The 18,546-nt window shown below is 43.5% G+C and overlaps 1 protein-coding gene across 1 annotated transcript in view; it reads left to right on the top strand.

Annotated features, from left to right (window-relative positions):
* ATG14 (autophagy related 14) overlaps positions 1-18,546 on the top strand; it is a 44,982-nt gene that overhangs the window by 19,323 nt on the left and 7,113 nt on the right. Inside the window, exons 4-9 of the mRNA XM_001088634.5 lie at positions 3,421-3,502; positions 8,105-8,342; positions 11,986-12,215; positions 13,453-13,570; positions 16,085-16,175; positions 16,255-16,340. Coding sequence (XP_001088634.1) covers positions 3,421-3,502; positions 8,105-8,342; positions 11,986-12,215; positions 13,453-13,570; positions 16,085-16,175; positions 16,255-16,340 — 845 coding nt within the window. The remainder of the gene's footprint in view (positions 1-3,420; positions 3,503-8,104; positions 8,343-11,985; positions 12,216-13,452; positions 13,571-16,084; positions 16,176-16,254; positions 16,341-18,546) is intronic.

Below are 18,546 nucleotides of genomic sequence, written 5' to 3'. Positions count from 1 at the left end.
CTGATTATAGCATAATGGTGAAGCTAAATATATAAATAAATGTTCATCAATCTGGATGAGATAAAAAATTATACTGAGCTGGGCGTGGTGGCTCACGCCTATAATCCCAGCACTTTGGGAGGCTGAGGCAGGCGGATCACGAGGCCAGGAGTTCGAGACCAGCCTGACCAACATGGTGAAACGCTGTTTCTACTAAAAATACAAAAATTAGCCGGGCATGGTGGCGCACGCCTGTAATCCCAGCTACTCAGGAGGCCGTGGCAGGAGGATCACTTGGACCTGGGAGGCGGAGGTCACAGTGAGCCGACATTGTGCCACTGTACTCCAGCCTGGGCGACAGAGCAAGACATTTCAAAAAAAAAATGATACTATGTAGTTGGTAAAAAGAATGTGGTCAGTCTACATGCTGTGGAATGATGTCCAAGTTGTAAGTTGTATTTATTAATGAAAAAAAAAGTAAACTAGGATGAAGTATGAGTCCATTTATGTGAGTATGTATTTTAAATATAAATAGACTCATAAAATCTGGGCTGGGTGTTGTGGCGCATGCCTGTAATCCCAACACTTTGGGAGGCCGAGATGGACTGCTCGAGCCCAGGAATTCAAAACCACCCTTGGAAACATGGCAAAACCCCACATCTACAAAAACAAACAAACAAACAAAAACCAAAAATTAGCCAGGCATGGAGTCCCAGCTACTCAGGAAGTTGAGGTGGGAGAATCACTTGAGCCAGGGAGGTCAAGACTGAAGTGAGCTGTAATCATGCCACTGTACTCTATCCTGGGCAACAGAGTGAGACCCCGACTCAAAAAAAAAAAAAAAAAAACCCTGAAAAGATACACATTAAACTTTAATTTTAAAGATTACCCCTGAGAAATGGGAAGGAGTCAGGCTAACAGTCACATTTTCTGTTTTTCTTCTGTAATGTGTAATTTTTTTTCACAACAGTAAACATTATTCATACATTTCATTATACTTAAAATTTGTGATAGAAGTGAATTTTGCTTATTTTAACTCTGAATGTTTTAGTAAACAAAATATGTTCTGTGGAAGATTTTTCTGAGTTCTGTCATGTTTCTAGTTTTTCTATCTAAGACCTCAATATTCATTTCTAAAGACTCTTACTACCTTTTAAAATTGAGCATTGGTCATATCTGATATATTTCTGAACCCCTCAGTCCCTGTGGATCTGTTTTTGAATGTCTGACTCTATTCTAGAGGTTAGAGTTTCGTTCACCACAACATCTCTGTAATCTGTTCTGTATCTCTTACCATCAGACTACTTAGATAAGTGTAACACCATAAACATTTGAGCATTGTTTTAAGCTTTTAATTTTCCACGTTTACAGAGGCATTAGAGAATATTCATTCTTTTTAACTAACTAGTAGATCCCCTCTTAACTAACTAGTAGATCCCCTCTTTTTTTTTTTTTTTTGAGATAGAGTCTTGCTCTGTCACCCAGGCTGGAGTGCCGTGGCACAATCTCGGCTCACTGCAACCTCTGCCTCCTGGGCTCAAGCGATTCTCCCACCTCAGCCTCCCTAGTAGCTGGTACTATAGGTGCATGTCACCACACCTGGCTAATTTTTTTTATTTTTGGTAGAGATAGGGTTTCTTTTTTTTTTTTTTTTTTTTTTGAGACGGAGTCTCGCTCTGTAGCCCAGGCTGGAGTGCAGTGGCCGGATCTCAGCTCACTGCAAGCTCCGCCTCCCGGGTTCACGCCATTCTCCGGCCTCAGCCTCCCGAGTAGCTGGGACTACAGGCGCCCGCCACCTCGCCCGGCTAGTTTTTTGTATTTCTTAGTAGAGACGGGGTTTCACCGTGTTATCCAGGATGGTCTCGATCTCCTGACCTCGTGATCCACCCGTCTCGGCCTCCCAAAGTGCTGGGATTACAGGCTTGAGCCACCGCGCCCGGCCGAGATAGGGTTTCACCATGTTGCTCAGGCTGGCCTCAAACTCCTGAGCTCAAGTGATGTGCCTGCCTCAGCTTCCCAAAGTCTAGGATGACAGGTGTGAGTCACTGCACCGGGCCATAGATCCTATTTTTATTGATCCTTTGTTCACTTTAAGGCGGGGTCCCCAACCCCCAGGCAACAAGCTACTGGTTTGTGGCCTGTTAGGAACCAGGCCACAGAGCAGGAGGTGAGTAGGGCGAGTGAGCATTACCGCCTGAGCTCCACCTCCTGTCGGATCAGTGGTGGCATTAGTTTCCCATAGGAATGCAAACTCCATTATGAACTGCATATGGGAGGGATCTAGCTTGTGCACTCCTTATGAGAATCTAAAGCCTGATGATCTGAGGTGGGACAGTTTCATCCCTGTAAACCATCCCCCACCCTGTCTGTGGAAAAATTGTCTTCCACAATTGTCCCTGGTGCCAGAAAGGTTGGGGACTGCTGCTTTAGGGGATGCTGAAGCTAACTTCTGGTAATATAAAGAGGCAATTTCATGTTTCATGTAATTTTCTGAGGCTTTTTAAGGAAATCTTACTTGAGTTATGCACTGAAAAAATAATGTTTTTTGCCATTTTTATTAACTTGCAAGTACTGTTTGCTTATTGGGTGAGATGACTCGGTTATGTTAACCGTCTCCTCAGTTACTAGAACTAGAGGTTTGGAGCCGTGTGTCAGTAGGACCCTATGTGATGATGCTTGACTTCTGTATCTGCACTGTTTGGTCCAGTAGCCACTAGCCATGTGTGATGTCAGACATTTGACATGAGGGCAGTGTGAGTAAGGAACTGAATTTTTGATTTTTGATTTAAATTGAGTTTTAAGTAACCACATGTGGCTAGTAGCTGTATAGTAGAGCGGGTTTAGACAATGTCCTTCAACTTTTTTCTCTTTGCTTACTGATACATACAAAAGAGCTATGTGAATTTTTTTCGTGTAATTTCCCTTTCCTTTTTTTTTTTTTTTTTTTTTTGACGGAGTCTCACTCTTGCCAGGCTGGAGTACAATGGCGCGATCTTGGCTCACTGCAACCTCCGCCTCCCTGGTTCAAGCGATTGTCCTGCCTCAGCCTCCCGAGTAGCTGGGATTACAGGCATGTGCCACCATGCCCAGCTAATTTTTGTATTTTTTTTAGTAGAGACAGGGTTTCACCATGTTGGCCAGGATGATCTTCATCTCCTGACCTCGTGATCTGCCCGCCTCGGCCTCCCAAAGTGTTGGGATTACAGGCATGAGCCACCACACCCGGCCTAATTTCTCTTTTCTCTTCATTGAACTAGAAAAACATTGTTCTGTTTTTCGTAATGTTCCATAGTTACAAAAGCTATAACAAACATAATTATATTTGTCTTTTTCTTCATTATGTTTTCTGACATATCTGAAAACAAGCAGTGATCCCAGGTAGATAATCATATTAATCATAGGAGACCAACGTTTGTGATATTTATTACATGCTTTTTTCAGAGATGGAAAATAATGTCCTGCAAGATGAGGATTGAACAGTTAAAACAAACAATATGTAAAGGAAACGAAGAAATGGAGAAAAGTAAGTATATCGCGTCCTTCCTTCCAGCCCTAGAAAAAAGTGCCCATGTGGAATTTCATGGGATTAATAAACTAGAGGGACACAGAAAGAGAGGGAGGGGTGGGGCAGTGGCAACTTGGAGAATTTTGCTACTCGCCTTCATCTGTCCTTGTAAAACATTTGTATAAGGAATTTTTAAAAATTAAATACACAATTATAGAGGCCTTAAATAACCAGATTCTTTTCTCAATTAAAAAAGTTAGCCAGGCATGGTAGCTTATGCCTGTAATCCCAGCACTTTGGGAGGCTGAAGTGGGTGGATCACCTGAGGTCAGGAGTTTGAGACCAGCCTGGCCAACATGGCAAAACCCTATCTCTACCAAAAATACAAAACTTAGCCAGGCGTGGTGGCAGGCGCCTGTAATCCCAGTCACTTGGGAGGCTCAGGCAGGAGAATCGCTTGAACCCGGGAGGCAGAGGTTGTGGTAAGCCGAGATCGTGCCATTGCACTCCAGCCTGGGCAACAAGAGCGAAACTCAGTCTCAAAAAAAAAAAAAAGTTAAGGAATATATGTTCCTATTTGCCTTGGCTACCAGGAAGCTCAGAGTCTAACTTGGTACTCACTTGTAATAATTATTGGCTCATGCCAGAAGCACAGAATGTTGTTTTTGTTTTTTTTCCCTTAGTGAGTCTCCACATTGTAATCTGTATTAATTTTACCTCATATTTGTACACTTTATACTTTATCATAGGTCGCTGTCAAAATGAATTCTCTTAGAAATCCTACATCCTTAACCCATTTCCCACTTGCCCCAGGAATACTCTTGTTTCTAATCCTAATGTAACATCATATGCATTTCTGTTACATTAGGGTTAGAGACAAGTTCTGTTTAGAAGTAACTCCAAGAACAGGTTTTTTTTGTTTTTTTTTTTTCGCTCTGTTACCCAGGCCGGAGTGCAGTGGCTCAATCTCAGCTCACTGCAAGCTCTGCCTCCCGGGCAAAAACAGTTTTTATATTTTATTTTCACATTGAAAATCAGATTTACTTCAGACTCAAAGAGCGTGTTTATGTAACATTAAATGAGCGCCAGCAGCAAGCTGCAGTCCATGAATTTCTGAAGATCACTGTTTAAAGTTTAGAATGAGTCACCATCAGACCTCGTGAATTCTGTTTCTTGTCTACTCATTGCTTCCAGAAGCAAGTCTTTTATAGTGACATGTAATGGTGTAAAGCCTCCGCTGAAAACATTTGTCCTAATAAAGTGCTCACGTGGAGTTTCACGGGATTACTAAACTAGACAATTAGGGCAGCTCAGTGAACAGTGCACAGAACTACATAGAACCTACTTTCCACCCAGTCTTGTATGCATTCTCCAAAGGCTCTGGTTCAGTAGCAACATAAAAACCCATTCCTTAACATTAGTTCACCCTCTCCTCATCTTCCCGTGATATTCAGGGCTTTGTCACCGGGCATCTGTGAACCTCCTGAAATTGCTGAATTTACTGAGCATGTGTGTTTCTCTGATGAGCAAGTTAAAAGCCCTGATCAGCTCTTTGTAACACATTCCTAACTCCCAAAAACAAAAACAACCACCACAAAGAATTAGACATAGATCTAAAGGAGTGGACCCTATAACAGTGGTTTCCATCCCTAGCAAATCATCAGTTACCTGGTGACCCTTTTAAAATCTAGAGAGAGAACCCTAGGATCTATCCTGGACTTAGGAAAATGATCACATGCTTGAATGTTATGGCAATGTCAGATCGCCATGTTGAAGAAAATAGCTTCCATGTGCTTACTCTGTATTTCTGTCCTCCTCTCCTCATGACCGGTAACAGTTTACAGATGGGCCCAGGTCTAGAAGCCACTCTTTGAGTAGTACTACTCCACGTGGTTCTGATGACCTGCCAGGGTTGGGAACTGTTGCTCTTTTAGAATGTACATGTAGTCTCCTTCCCACCCTCTAGACCAGACTTACAAAATTTGCAAACAATTTTAAAGGTGTTAATGGATTCCAGAAACTATGCTTGGACTCATGCTTAAGAGCTTGTTGTTGAATTACGCCATGTATTCACGAAAGGGCACACATTATAAATTGTAGAGACTGATGAATTATTTCTCTAGAATCTTTTGACTTAAGATTTCGTGATATATGGTATAATACAGATAGGGCATAGATAGGGAAGTTAGGTTATATGCAATTGCAGTGTTGAGTTGATCTGTGCTGTAGTCAGAGTTACTTATCTAAAGAAGCAAGAGTAGATTATACAGCACCAAACATTTTGATGTTTATGGGGAGATGGTGGGGAGAGAGGATGACTGGGTGCTGAGTCTGCACTGAGTGCAGATGGGGTGACTGATGATTTCCTGCCACCTGTGAGTGGTCATGATAATAAATTTGAAATGGATCCTCCCCAAAAATTCTGACCACTGTATGACTCAGGATCATGGCTGGATAGATTCATTTCAGCAATTGTAAAGAGCTCGGTAAAGATAATGAAAATGAGTTAGCACGTGATGGAACCAAGAGACTGAACCTTTAGGACATTCACATTGAGCAGGATGGCAAAGAGATGTTGTTGTTGTTGTTGTTTTGAGATGGAGTCTTGCTCTGTCGCCCAGGCTGGAGTGCAGTGGCACGATCTCGGCTCACTGCAATCTTCACCTCTCAGGTTCAAGCAATTCTCTTGCCTCAGCCTCCCAAGTAGCTGGGATTACAAGCACCCATCACCACACCTGGCTGATAGTTGTTTCAAAACTGTAAGAAATCGGCCAGGTGCAGTGGCTCACGCCTATAATCCCAGCACTTTGGGAGGCCAACGCGGGCAGATCACATTGAGGTCAGGAGTTCGAGATCAGCCATGGTCAAACTCCATCTCTACTAAAAATACAGAAATCAGCTGGGTGTGGTGGCCTGTGCCTGTAATCCTAGCTACTCGGGATGCTGGGTCAGGAGAATCACTTGAACCCGGGAGGTGGAGGTTGCAGGAAGCCGAGATTGTGCCACTGCACTCTAGCCTGGGCAACAAGAGCGAAACTCCATCTCAAATAAAAAACTGTCAGAAATCTCATACATGCAACCAAATACCTAAGTTCAGTGGTGCTCAGTGAAAGAGGGTGGGAGGGTGATTGGGACCCACAGACATTTATCAGGTGCCTTTTATACCCTAGTTAGGAGACAGCAAGGCTTCGGTGGGACCTCATGTGAGGAACCAAGAGCTATGTGCCATCAGAAGAGTCCTAACACATTACCGTAGGGTGCCAAGGAGCAAAAGGTCTAGGGAATGTTTATGGAGGGGGGCCTCCCTGAATGAGTAAAATTCGAACATTTAGAAAACAGGAGCAAATAGATAGCCTGAGAGTTAGGGAGTGATGACTGGTTCAGCATTCATCCATCCATGCATTCAGGTGGTTCCATCTTACAGAAAGGATTTGAAATATGTTGCAGTTGAGTACAGCTAGAGTGAAGGGTATGCAGAGGGGAACTGTGGGATATGTAACAATTTGGAGGAGGCCTTGAGGCTGAGGGGTTTGCTCTGTGTTAGACAGGCAGTGGAGAAACACTGAGCATTGACTATAATTTGTAAAGATTGAGCAAGTGAAAGAGGGCATGAAGGCTTGGAGTTGAGCCATGCTGGAGATAGGCAGAGTGTTGGTGAGCATTAACTAGGATTGTGATAGTAGGAATGAAAAGAAAGGCCTCGATAGAAAGACTTGGACTGGGAATGGAATTGACCATCAAGGGGTTGATTAGGCAGTGGACAAGTCAAACATAATCTTGAAGTAGGGAAACTGGAAAAGATGTTCCTGGAAAAATAATGAACTTGATTTTGAACTTGGGTTTAAGTTGCCTAAGCAGCTCCTAGGTATCTGTCTGAAAGTTGACAGCTTGTTTTTGTCATTCAAGTGAAGTTTAGCTACAGCCCAGCAGCCCTAGCAGGTGTAAGATCCAGAACCCGAAGGAACTCCACAGAAAGAACCTACGTCTGACAGGACGAGTGTATGTCTCCTCATGGTTGTGTGACCAGCGCTTAAAATGCTGGGCATGTGTGTTCTGGATACCTCACCAGATATGTTCCCACCCACCCTGCTGGTGGCTGCCACACTCCACTGTGACTTTGCAGAGCTCTTGGGCTGTTTCTGTTGCCCTTCTCCTCTACTGGATGACCACCTGCTGTGAGATTATACCTGGGTTCTCTGATGATAGCCCAAGGCACACCTAAGAAGTTTGTAAGGAAATCAGATAGCCAGTAAGTTTTTCAAACTTGAATTAGATCTCTTTTCTGCCCAACACGACTATTCTTTGGTGCGCACTGTAGGAAAATTAGGTCCTTCCTGTGCTAAACTTAAACTCAATAGTAGTTGAGTGACTCCTTTTACTAATGGTGATTACAAATAGAGATCCAGAGTCATTTTAATCATGATTCTCTTTGCTTTATGTGTAATATCTACTTGAACTAAACTCTCCGAATTTCCACTTAGTGAACATTAGTTGATTTTATGGAGGTTTTTCTTTCAGTTTAGATTGCAAGGGAAAACACGTGTGCTTGCAGGGCGGAGCTCTGCAGTACACAGGAGCTGTTTGCAAAGATAATTGTTGGGTGTGATTTATTTGTTTTAGATTCTGAAGGCCTTCTCAAAACCAAGGAAAAGAATCAGAAGCTTTACAGTCGAGCACAACGGCACCAAGAGAAAAAGGAGAAGATTCAGAGGCATAATCGCAAACTTGGTGACCTGGTAGAAAAAAAGACCATTGACTTAAGAAGTCATTATGAGCGTCTGGCAAATCTTCGACGATCCCGTATATTAGAGCTCACCTCTGTCATTTTTCCAATCGAGGAAGTAAAGACTGGTGTGAGGTACATTAAGCAAGTCTTTTGACTCCAGGAATAGATCAAGTTCCAAATACTTTTTAAAGTATGTCATTACCTCATTTATTGGGCCTTATTCTAGGGTCATTGGTTTTCCTGGTGATGGAACATAAGTCTTATCTGCTTCAACAAACAGTACACACTGCACAGAGCTGGGGAGGCAGCCAGGCGAGGGGTGGGGCCCAGGCTTGTGTACTCTCCTGGAGCTTCTAGATGAGGTGCTGACTCACTCTTGATTAAGAACCATCTAATGGCTGGTAGTGGTGGCTCATGCCTATAATCCCAGCACTTTGGGAGGCCGAGGCAGGCTGATCACCTCAAGTCAGGAGTTTGAGACCAACCTGGCCAACATGGTGAAACCCTGCCTCTACTAAAAATACAAAAATTAGCCAGGCGTGGTGGCGCATGCCTGTAGTCCCAACCAGTTGGGAGGCTGAGGCAGGAGAATCACCTGAACCCGGAGGCCGAGGTCGCAGTGAGCTAAGATTGTGCCACTGCACTCCAGCCTGGGTGACAGAGCGAGACTCTGTCTCAAATAAACAAACAAAGAACCATCTGATGGGCGATATTGGGCCATTTATTCGTTGTGTGTTGTGGGGCATGTTCTTGGACCTCAAAATCTTGATTACCTTGTCTGATAAATGGAGATTTAAAAATGCCTTTTTCACAGAGAAATCATGACCAAATATATAAGAAAACATCTGGAGCTTGGGGTCTCCGATATGGTGGGCACTACATGTTGACTTAGACTTTTCCTGGTGACTGCTGCTTATTGTGTTAACTGTTATCGAGCACTGAATACTGTGACTTTAGTCTTAGGCGGTAGTGCATGGATAACCTCTGGTGGGATGGACAGGACAGTGATTCCCCCATCTGGCTGTTCATCTGAGAAATAGAGGTTCCAGAGGGCACCCCTCCACCCTCCCAGTCCATCTTGTAATACTTCTGTATCTTTACACTTCCCTGATGCTGCTGCTGGTCAGCAGATTTGGAAACTACCACCGAAGGCTTCCATTTTATTCAACCACAAGCCACCAGACTGCTCTGTTGAGGATTTTCCTGTCTCTTCTGACTGCTCTCACTCTCCAGCACCTTTTCCTGGAAACTGACACTCACTGGACTGTTGCTAGTTTCATAATTATTCTCTCCAGTCCGTCCTTTAGTCTGTTACCAGAGTTGGCTTCCTAAAAACCAAAAAGACTGACGGCTGCTTCCAGCTTGAGAAGCGGCTCTCTGGCTCTAAATATTTTGTCATTAGTAAGAGTTGGCAAATAGAAAAATAAAAAGGTAGATTCAAAATAGAGCAGAATAGAAAGTTTTTAGGAGACTAACAGCTGAGTGCAATGTGTGATCTTGGATCCTGAACCCCAAAAGAGATATTAGCAGGACAGTTGGAGAGAATTGAATAAGGTCTATAAATTAGTTAATAGTGTTGTAGCAGTGCTAATTATCTGGTTGTGATTATTGTGTAATATTTTCCTGAATTGATACTTTGGGGAAGTTGAGCAAAGTGTATACAGGGAAACTTTAAAATTCTTGCAACTTTTCTGTAAGGCTGACATTTTTTCAAAAAGAAAATACACGAAGAGAAAACGTGAAAAAAAAACTATTTCTGTGCTGTTTTAATATTTTATTTAGTGTATATTATTATATGCCATTAATTTTTTTTTTTAAAGAAATTGGTGGTTTTAAAGTTATCCTTCTAATAAGGTTTCTTGTTTTCATTTCTCTCAACTTCTTGTGGGAGAAGGGAGACATAGCAGTACAGCTCATAACTGGCCACAGTCTAATCTGCGACAGGCGGTAGCAGTTATCTTACACGTATGTTGTGGCAGAAGGAAAGATATGAAGAACCCCTGGCCGAGAGGACAGAATCTAAATTTGGTGCAGCACAGAAGGCCCTTCCCAGTCTGCCTGCTTCCTACCTGCTTTCCCACTACCGTCTCCTGGCACTTCCCTTGTGCATCCCACACACCAGCCACACTGAACATCTCTGTTCCCCAAGCACACTATGTTCTTCCCCCTCAGTGCGTTTGTACCTGCTGTGACTTCTTATGGTGGGTTTGGTTTTTTTGCTTTTTTATTTGAGAGGGAGTTTTGAGAGGGAGTCTCATTCTGTTGCCCAGGCTGGAGCACAGTGGTGTGATCATAGCTCATTATAACCTTGAATTCCTGGGCTCAGGCAGTCCACCTGCCTTGACCTTCGAAAGTGCTGGAATTACAGGCATGAGCCATCATAGTGGCTTGTTGTTATTTTTTGTTGTTCTTGGTTTTTTTTTTTTTTTTATTTTTTTTATTTTGAGATGGAGTCTCGCTCTGTCACCCAGGCTGGAGTGTAGTGGCATGATCTTGGCTCACTGCAACCTCTGCCTCCCAGGTTCAAGCAATTCTCCCACCTTAGCCTCCCGAGTAGCTGGGATTACAGGCGCCCACCACCACACCTAGCTGATTTTTGTATTTTTAGTAGCAATGGCGTTTCACTCTGTTGGCCAGGCTGGTCTCGAATTCCTGACCTCAAGTGATCTGCCCACCTCAGCCTCCCAAAGTGCTGGGATTACAGATGTGAGTCTCACCGCACCTAGCCCTATTGTTTATTTTCTTTTTTCCCCCCCGAATATTTTCGGCCCTCGGTTAGTTTGAGACATGGAACCTGTGAATACGGGGCTGGCTGTGGCATGGGAAGCATGCGTAAGGCCCTTGTGCTGCACACTGAAGTACCATTGCTGGCTCGAGGAAAAGCACTTGAGAGACTGAGCTGCATGCTGAACTAGCTGCTGTTTTTGTGGGATGCTATTTTTACTTGAAAGAACAACAGAAAGACTTGAGTATTAAAGGGAGTTTTAAAAATGTAGAACAGTTTCACTCTTTACTAATTTTTTGTTTTGAAAAAGATTTTTTTCATAAAAATGTATAATAGGTTTATTGGTATTTTTGAATGAATTATTTATGTTTTTCTCAGTATTTCTACTTCAGTAAGTATCAGTAATCTAACCCATATAAACAAAAGTTCTTTGGGATTCCAAAGTGTTTTAAGCATGTAGAGAGGTGTTGAGACCAAGTAGTTTGAGAACCTAATATGTTCAGCCCTACCTCATGGTTCCGTCTTCCTCACATACAGCTGGTTTGATCTTCCTCTCTGATGGCAAGCTCTTTTCTACATATATTCCAGTTAAATTCCTGGCCAGGCATGGTGGCTCACAACTGAAATATTTGCACTTTGGCTGGTCACGGTAGCTCATGATTATAATCTCAGCACTTTCAGAGGATTGCTTGAGGCCAGGAGTTCACGACCAGCCTGGGCAACAAAGTGAGACCCCATTTTCTCTACAAAAAAAATTTTTTTAAGTTAGCCAGATGTGGTAGGTACCTGTAGTCCCAGCTCCTTAGGAGGCTGAGGCAGGAGGATCTCTGGAGTCCAGGAGTCAAGGCTGCAGTGAGCTATGATTGCCTCTGTCACTGCGCTCCCTGTTGGGTAACAGAGTGACACCCATCTCTAAACATAAAAAATAAAAATGTAATGTAAAATTCCCGTGCTCATAGGCAGCTTTTCGATGTTCTAGCATGTCTCGCAGGTCTGTTGCATGCCCTTAAAACCCTCTCTCGAAATCCGTATGTGTCTTCCTACTTGTAGAGACCCCGCAGATGTGTCTTCAGAGAGTGACAGTGCCATGACCTCCAGCACTGTGAGCAAGCTCGCCGAAGCCCGGAGGACAACTTACCTCTCAGGACGATGGGTCTGTGACGACCACAACGGAGACACCAGCATCAGCATTACAGGGCCTTGGATTAGCCTCCCTAACAATGGGGACTACTCTGCCTACTACAGCTGGGTGGAGGAGAAGAAAACAACCCAGGGGCCTGGTGAGAAGCAGCATATCCTTTGAAATGTATAGAGAGAGATAGTTATAGGTAAAATTGACATAACAAAATGAATAACTTTCAAGTGAACAATTCAGGGGCATTTAGTACATTCACAGCACTGTGCTCCCATCACCTCTGTGTTGTTTCAAAACATTTTGATCATCCCAGACAGAAACCCCATGGCATGAAAGTGTCACATTCCCCCACTCTCCCTTCCCCTCAGCTCCTGGCAGCCACACATCGCTTTCTGTGTCTGTAGATTTGCCTGTTCTGGGCAACTTATATAAATGGAATCACAGAATATATAGCTTTTTGTGTCAGACTTCTTTCGCTTAGCATAATGTTTTCAAGGTTCATCCGCATGATATGTATAGTGTTTCATTCCTTTTCATGGTTGAATAATATTCCATTGTGTGGATAAGCCACATGTTGTTTATTCATCACTTGATGGACTGAAAACATTTTTTAGATGTCTCATCTTTTGGGGGTTAATATTGCCTTGTTTATGCAAGAAGACATTATTTAAAGAAGTATATTTCACCTGTTGAGACCCGTATTTTTAGAGTATAACTTTGTAACGTGTTTTAGTAGTCCTAAATGGAGATTGAAAGGCCCCGATGGAAAAACCCTTTAAGACCCCTGCAGTTTCTCTTTGGTGGAGAAAGATTGTTCATTTAGTCACTCAGTAAATATTTAGTGAGCTCATGCTTTGTGTTACGCACATTGCCGGGTGCTGGAGATAAAAAGGTGACCGAGACAGATGTGGCCCTTTGCCCTTCTCAGGGGAGAAAGGCAGGAAGCAAGTAAATGATCAAGGTGCTGTCCACTGAGTGGGTGCCGTGGAAGGAACTAGGGGAGCATCCTTGGGTGGGGTGGGGTACAGAGGAAGGGATGACTCTTCCGTAGGGTTGTCAGGAGAGGCCTTTCTGGGGAGGTGCCATTCAAGTTGGGCCTTTATTGTTTTGACATTACATTATCAGGTTCACGCAGGTCAGACTTTAATTTCATTTATGCTGGGTCTATTTAGGCCCATTTGCCCTGTTACATTGCTCTCAGCAAAAAAAAAAAAAAAAATACAAATAAGGGACTATTTATGTCTGGTCATGGAGCATCTATTGAGTAAGCACTAAAACGTAACAGTGCTATCGTGATAAAATCATAAATGATAAACTCTTGGCTCATTAGTAGTTTTGCTGGAATTAAGGTTTTGTACGTGGTGGTTGTTTTCCTACTGCAGACATGGAGCAGAGTAACCCTGCCTACACCATCAGTGCTGCGCTGTGCTATGCAACTCAGCTGGTCAACATTCTGTCTCATATACTTGATGTAAATCTTCCCAAAAAGCTGTGCAACAGGCAAGTAATTGAAGGTGGTAATGTCATCTTTATCATGGCTCTTTTGGGTTTCTATCTTGTCCATATTTATTCCAGTAAACCAAAAATAAGAATGTAAGTATTATCAAGACAAAGAAGGTCAGATTGAAATATTGAGATTAATTTCAAAAGCCTTATGTGCAGATTAGTTTCATTATCTTACAATTGTACATGAAGCCTTCGAGAAGATCACAGAGAATATAAAGGGGAGTACCAGGATGTTCAGAGGGTTTGCTGCAGATCCTCATGTGTTAAATTGTAGCTGTTGAATTCTTTGGTTTGTTGTTGTTGTTGTTGTTGTTGTTGTTGTTGTTGTTTTGAGACAGTCTCACTCTGTCGCCCAGGCCAGAGTGCAGTGGCACAATCTCTGCTCACTGCAACCTCCCCCTCACAGTTTCAGGCAATCCTCCCACCTCAGCCTGTTGCGTAGCTGGGTTACAGGCACCCACCACCACGCCTGGCTAATGTTTGTATTTTTAGGAGTGAGGGGTGTTTTGCCATGTTGGCCAGGCTGCTCTTGAACTCCTGACCTCAAGTGATCCGCCTGCCTTGGTCTCCCAAAGTGCTGGGATTACAGGTGAGCCACTGTGCCCTGCCCTGAATTCTTTTTGTTTGTTGTTGTTTTTTTCTTAATGAAAAACTCCCATGGTTTAAAATTCAAAACATTTATACAAAAACTAGCTGGGCGTGGTGGCCTGTGCCTGTAATCTCAGCAATTTGGAGGCTGAGGCAGGAGAATCCCTTGAACCTGGGAGCTGGAGGTTGCAGTGAGCCGAGATCACACCACTGCACTCCAGCCTGGGTGTCAGAGTGAGACTCTGTCTCAAAAGTAAATAAATAAAATTCAAAAAATTTAAAGATATACAGTCTACCCAGTTTGCACTACAACCTTCCTACTACCCTCCAGCTATCATTGCATTTCAAGCATATATAAACATATTATTACTGTCTTCTCCCACTTAAAAAAAATTCTTTTTAATTTTTTTTAAAAACTAAAAGTTTGCTTTCTTCTTTTTTCTTGAGACAGGGTCTCACTCTGTCGCCCAGGCTGGAGTGCAGTGGCGCTCTCTCAGCTCACTGCAACTTCCATCCCGCCCCAGGCCCAAGCGATCCTCGCACCTCAGCCTCCCGAGTAGCTGGGACTACAGCGCACGCTACCACACCTGGCTAATTTGTTTTGTATTTTTTTGTATGAGACAGGGTCTCCCTATGTTACCCAGGCTGGTCTTGAACTCCTGGGCTCAAGTGATCCGCCCTCCTCTGCCTCCCACAGTGCTGGGATTACAGGCATGAGCCACTGCACCCAGCCATCATCTTTCCCCTTTAAATAAACACAGATGGTAGTATGCTATACTGTGGTGTTATACACTGTGCTTTAAAAATTTTTAGTTATGTAACATTTATGAAGTACCTACTGTGTGCCAGCACTGGAGGATACATTGGTGACAAAAAAAATAATCCCTGCCCTCTTGGAGCTCACATTTTCATGGAGGGCCCAGCATAAATAGTAAACAAATCAACAGCACGTCACATGGCAGTAAGTGCTGTGGAGAACATTAAAACAGGATGAGAGGGCCAGGTATGGTGGCTCATGCCTGCCTGTAATCCCAGCACTTTGGGAAGCTGAGGCAGGAGGATCACTTAAGCTCAGGAGTTCGAGACCAGCCTGGGAAACATAGTGAGACCTTGTTGCTACTAAAAATAAAAAAAAAATTAGCTGGGTGTGGTGACACACACCTGTAGTCCCAGCTACTCGGGAGGCTGAGGTGGGAGGATCACTTGAGCCCAGGAGATTGAGGCTACAGGCTGTAGTGAGCTGTGATCACGCCAGTGCACCCCAGCCTGGGTGACAGAGTGAGACCCTGCCTAAAAAACAAAAAAGGTAAGAGAAAGAGAATGTGGTGAGAGAGGGGCTTGCTGCGTTTGAGTGGGCAGGTGTGTGGTCATAGGGGAACTGAGGGAGGGAGGGAGTAAGCAGGCTGTGTGGACCCCTAAGGAAAGAGGCTGTGGGCAAAAAGAATGGCAGCTGCAAAGTCCTGGATAGAATAATGAGGGCAGAGAAGAAGATGGGGTGCAAATCTTGTGGGCCTCATAGGGCTGTTGTAAGCCTCTGACTGCCATTCTGCATAAAGCAGATGACAGTTGTATAGTTTCCCTTTCTGTACAGGTGTCAAGATCTTACCAGTCTGCTGTTGATGCTTCAAGAAATAATCTTGTACATTTTTCATTTCATTAGTGTGCAGATATTTGTGTAGAATAAATGTCCTGAAGTGGAATTGCTTGGTCAAAGGGTATGTGCCTTCGTAATGTGTATAGGTGCAGTGTAATTGTTCTCTGAGGGGAATGGTGTTTTCTTAAAAAGTCCTTAAGTGCAATTTACTAAGGAGTCAAAGGGCACAGAGTATGTGCTATACCTAATTGTACTGTAAATGGAAATCTTAACATACAATTTTCTCAAAAAAATACAACTTTATAAATTGTATATTTGTTTTACAGTGAATTTTGTGGCGAAAATCTAAGCAAGCAGAAATTTACTCGAGCAGTGAAGAAACTGAATGCAAATATTCTTTACCTTTGTTTTTCTCAGGTATGAAAAATAGGTTGTGAACTAATTTTTACTTCGTTAAATAATTGAAAATATTAACCAATTCTTTTTTTTTTTTTAGCATGTAAATTTAGATCAGTTACAACCACTGCATACCCTCAGGAATCTAATGTACCTGGTCAGCCCGAGCTCTGAACACCTAGGCAGGTAAGAAGGTATTTGTTGCTTTTCTCTAAGTGTTTTTGTGACTCCTGTTAGAGGAGTGGTATATTGGCATAGTAGAGTCGTGTTCCCTAATCCCAAACTCCTCAAACTGGACAAAAATTGCGGAGTCCCATACAGAAAGAAACAAAGGTAATTATATTTGAACTTTTATGAGTTTTTTTCTGTAAACATGTCTTAGAAAAAATTAATATCAATCATTTTTAATACCTGAAGCACAGTCGAAGAACCCAAGTGTTGCTGGAGTGGTGCCTTTTTGTGCTCTCCCTGAAGTCCAAAGGCCATGTCTTTGGATCTGCATCTATTTTTTTTTTTTTTTTTTTTTTTTGAGACGGAGTCTCGCTCTGTCGCCCAGGCTGGAGTGCAGTGGCCGGATCTCAGCTCACTGCAAGCTCCGCCTCCTGGGTTCACGCCATTCTCCTGCCTCAGCCTCCGGAGTAGCTGGGACTACAGGCGCCCGCCACCTCACCCGGCTAGTTTTTTGTATTTTTTAGTAGAGACGGGGTTTCACCGGGTTAGCCAGGATGGTCTTGATCTCCTGACCTCGTGATCCGCCCGTCTCGGCCTCCCAAAGTGCTGGGATTACAGGCTTGAGCCACCGCGCCCGGCCGGATCTGCATCTATTTCTTCTCCAGCCCTTCCTGGGCATAGACCCCTTTATAAAAAAGCTGGGAACTCCCTAGCCCTACCTAGTGTCTGCCCTGTTTCCCGCACATTTTCTTTTGCTCCTGCTCACTCCTTGTCCATCGTAACAATTCACAGTTTTCTTTTTTTTTGAGACGGGGTTTCATCCTGTCACCCAGGCTAGAGTGCAGTGGTGCAATCTCAGCTCACTGCAACCTCCACCTCCCAGGTTCAAGCGATTCTTCTGCCTCAGCCTCCCGAGTAGCTGGGATTACAAGTGCGCACCACCATGCCTGATTAATTTTTGTATTTTTAGTAGAGACAGGGTTTCACCATGTTGGCCAGGCTGGTCTCAAACTCCTGACCTTGGGTGATCCACCCGCTTCGGCCTCCCAAAGTGCTGGGATTACAGGCTTGAGCCGCCGTGCCCAGCTGCACAGTTTTCTTCTTATCACTGAGTCAATCTGATCACCATTTGTTGGCGACAAAAGGTACTAGAGGTGTAGGGGATGAACTGGTTTGAAATCAATTAGCTTAAAAACAGTTAAACAAAAAATACCAGCCAGGGCTGGTCTGTGACATCTTTTTATTCTCTCAGCCCACGAAAGCACGAGCCATACGAGGCTTAGCTTTCGTTCCATCCAGACACCCTCGTGCTGGGTGTTTGCCCTTTTTTCCTTGCTCTTAGCAGTCTGTCCGTACATTTCTGCAGAGATGGGATATGGTTATATATTTACACTTTTGAAAGAGAACTCAAGACAAATGGCGGGAAAGTTCTTTTGGGATTCCCTTCTGCATCATCCATCTACTGAAACCCAAGGCATTAGGGGAGGCCTTGTCCTCTGACGCGTGTGCCTGGCTTCCCCCACGCAGCAGTTAACTTTCGGTGATAATCTGCCTTTAACCATTGTCTTATGCTTCCTTCCCCTCTCCACTTCAGACAGTTAACATTTCTGGGACATAGACTCCTTTGTAAAAAGCTGTGAACTCGCCAGGAAACTGCACATATACTTAGAATGTTGTGCCATTTTACAGGGAGTTCACACCTCTCACCCCTGATCCCGCATTGGTTCATGAGCCATGGAAATGTGAACATTAGAAATCCATCCCAGTTTTGATGGTTGGTTTCTGTGAGTTTACTCACCATCCTCTCTGTACCTTACCTGTAACGGGCTCAAATTAGGAAATTTATCCTTATTAATAAGAGCTAATATTTATTGGTCCACTCTTTATTGACACAGGGCCAACCTCTTTACTTGCCTTGGATATTATTCCTACTTTATAGACAGGAGAAACTGAAGCTTAGTATGGTCAAGTAACTCATGGCCATGGTCACAGAGCCAGTGCAAGTGGTGGAGCCGGGGTCTCAGCACACACCTGGCTGCCTCCACAGTCACAGATACTCATGCAGTTAACCAGTGTTTATTATTTCATCACATTGACAGATTAAAGAAGAAAAACCATAAAATCGAGCTGATAGATGCTGAAGAGAATTAAATAAAATGCAGCTCCCATTAATAATTAGGGGGAAAAATTACTAGCCAAGTTAAAAGTAGATTATTACTAG

This window comes from Macaca mulatta, chromosome 7, assembly GCF_049350105.2.
Source record: "Macaca mulatta isolate MMU2019108-1 chromosome 7, T2T-MMU8v2.0, whole genome shotgun sequence".
Classification (NCBI taxonomy): domain Eukaryota; kingdom Metazoa; phylum Chordata; class Mammalia; order Primates; family Cercopithecidae; genus Macaca; species Macaca mulatta.
The sequence above is the reverse complement of the archived record's forward strand: the minus strand, read 5'-3'. Positions and strand labels throughout refer to the sequence as shown.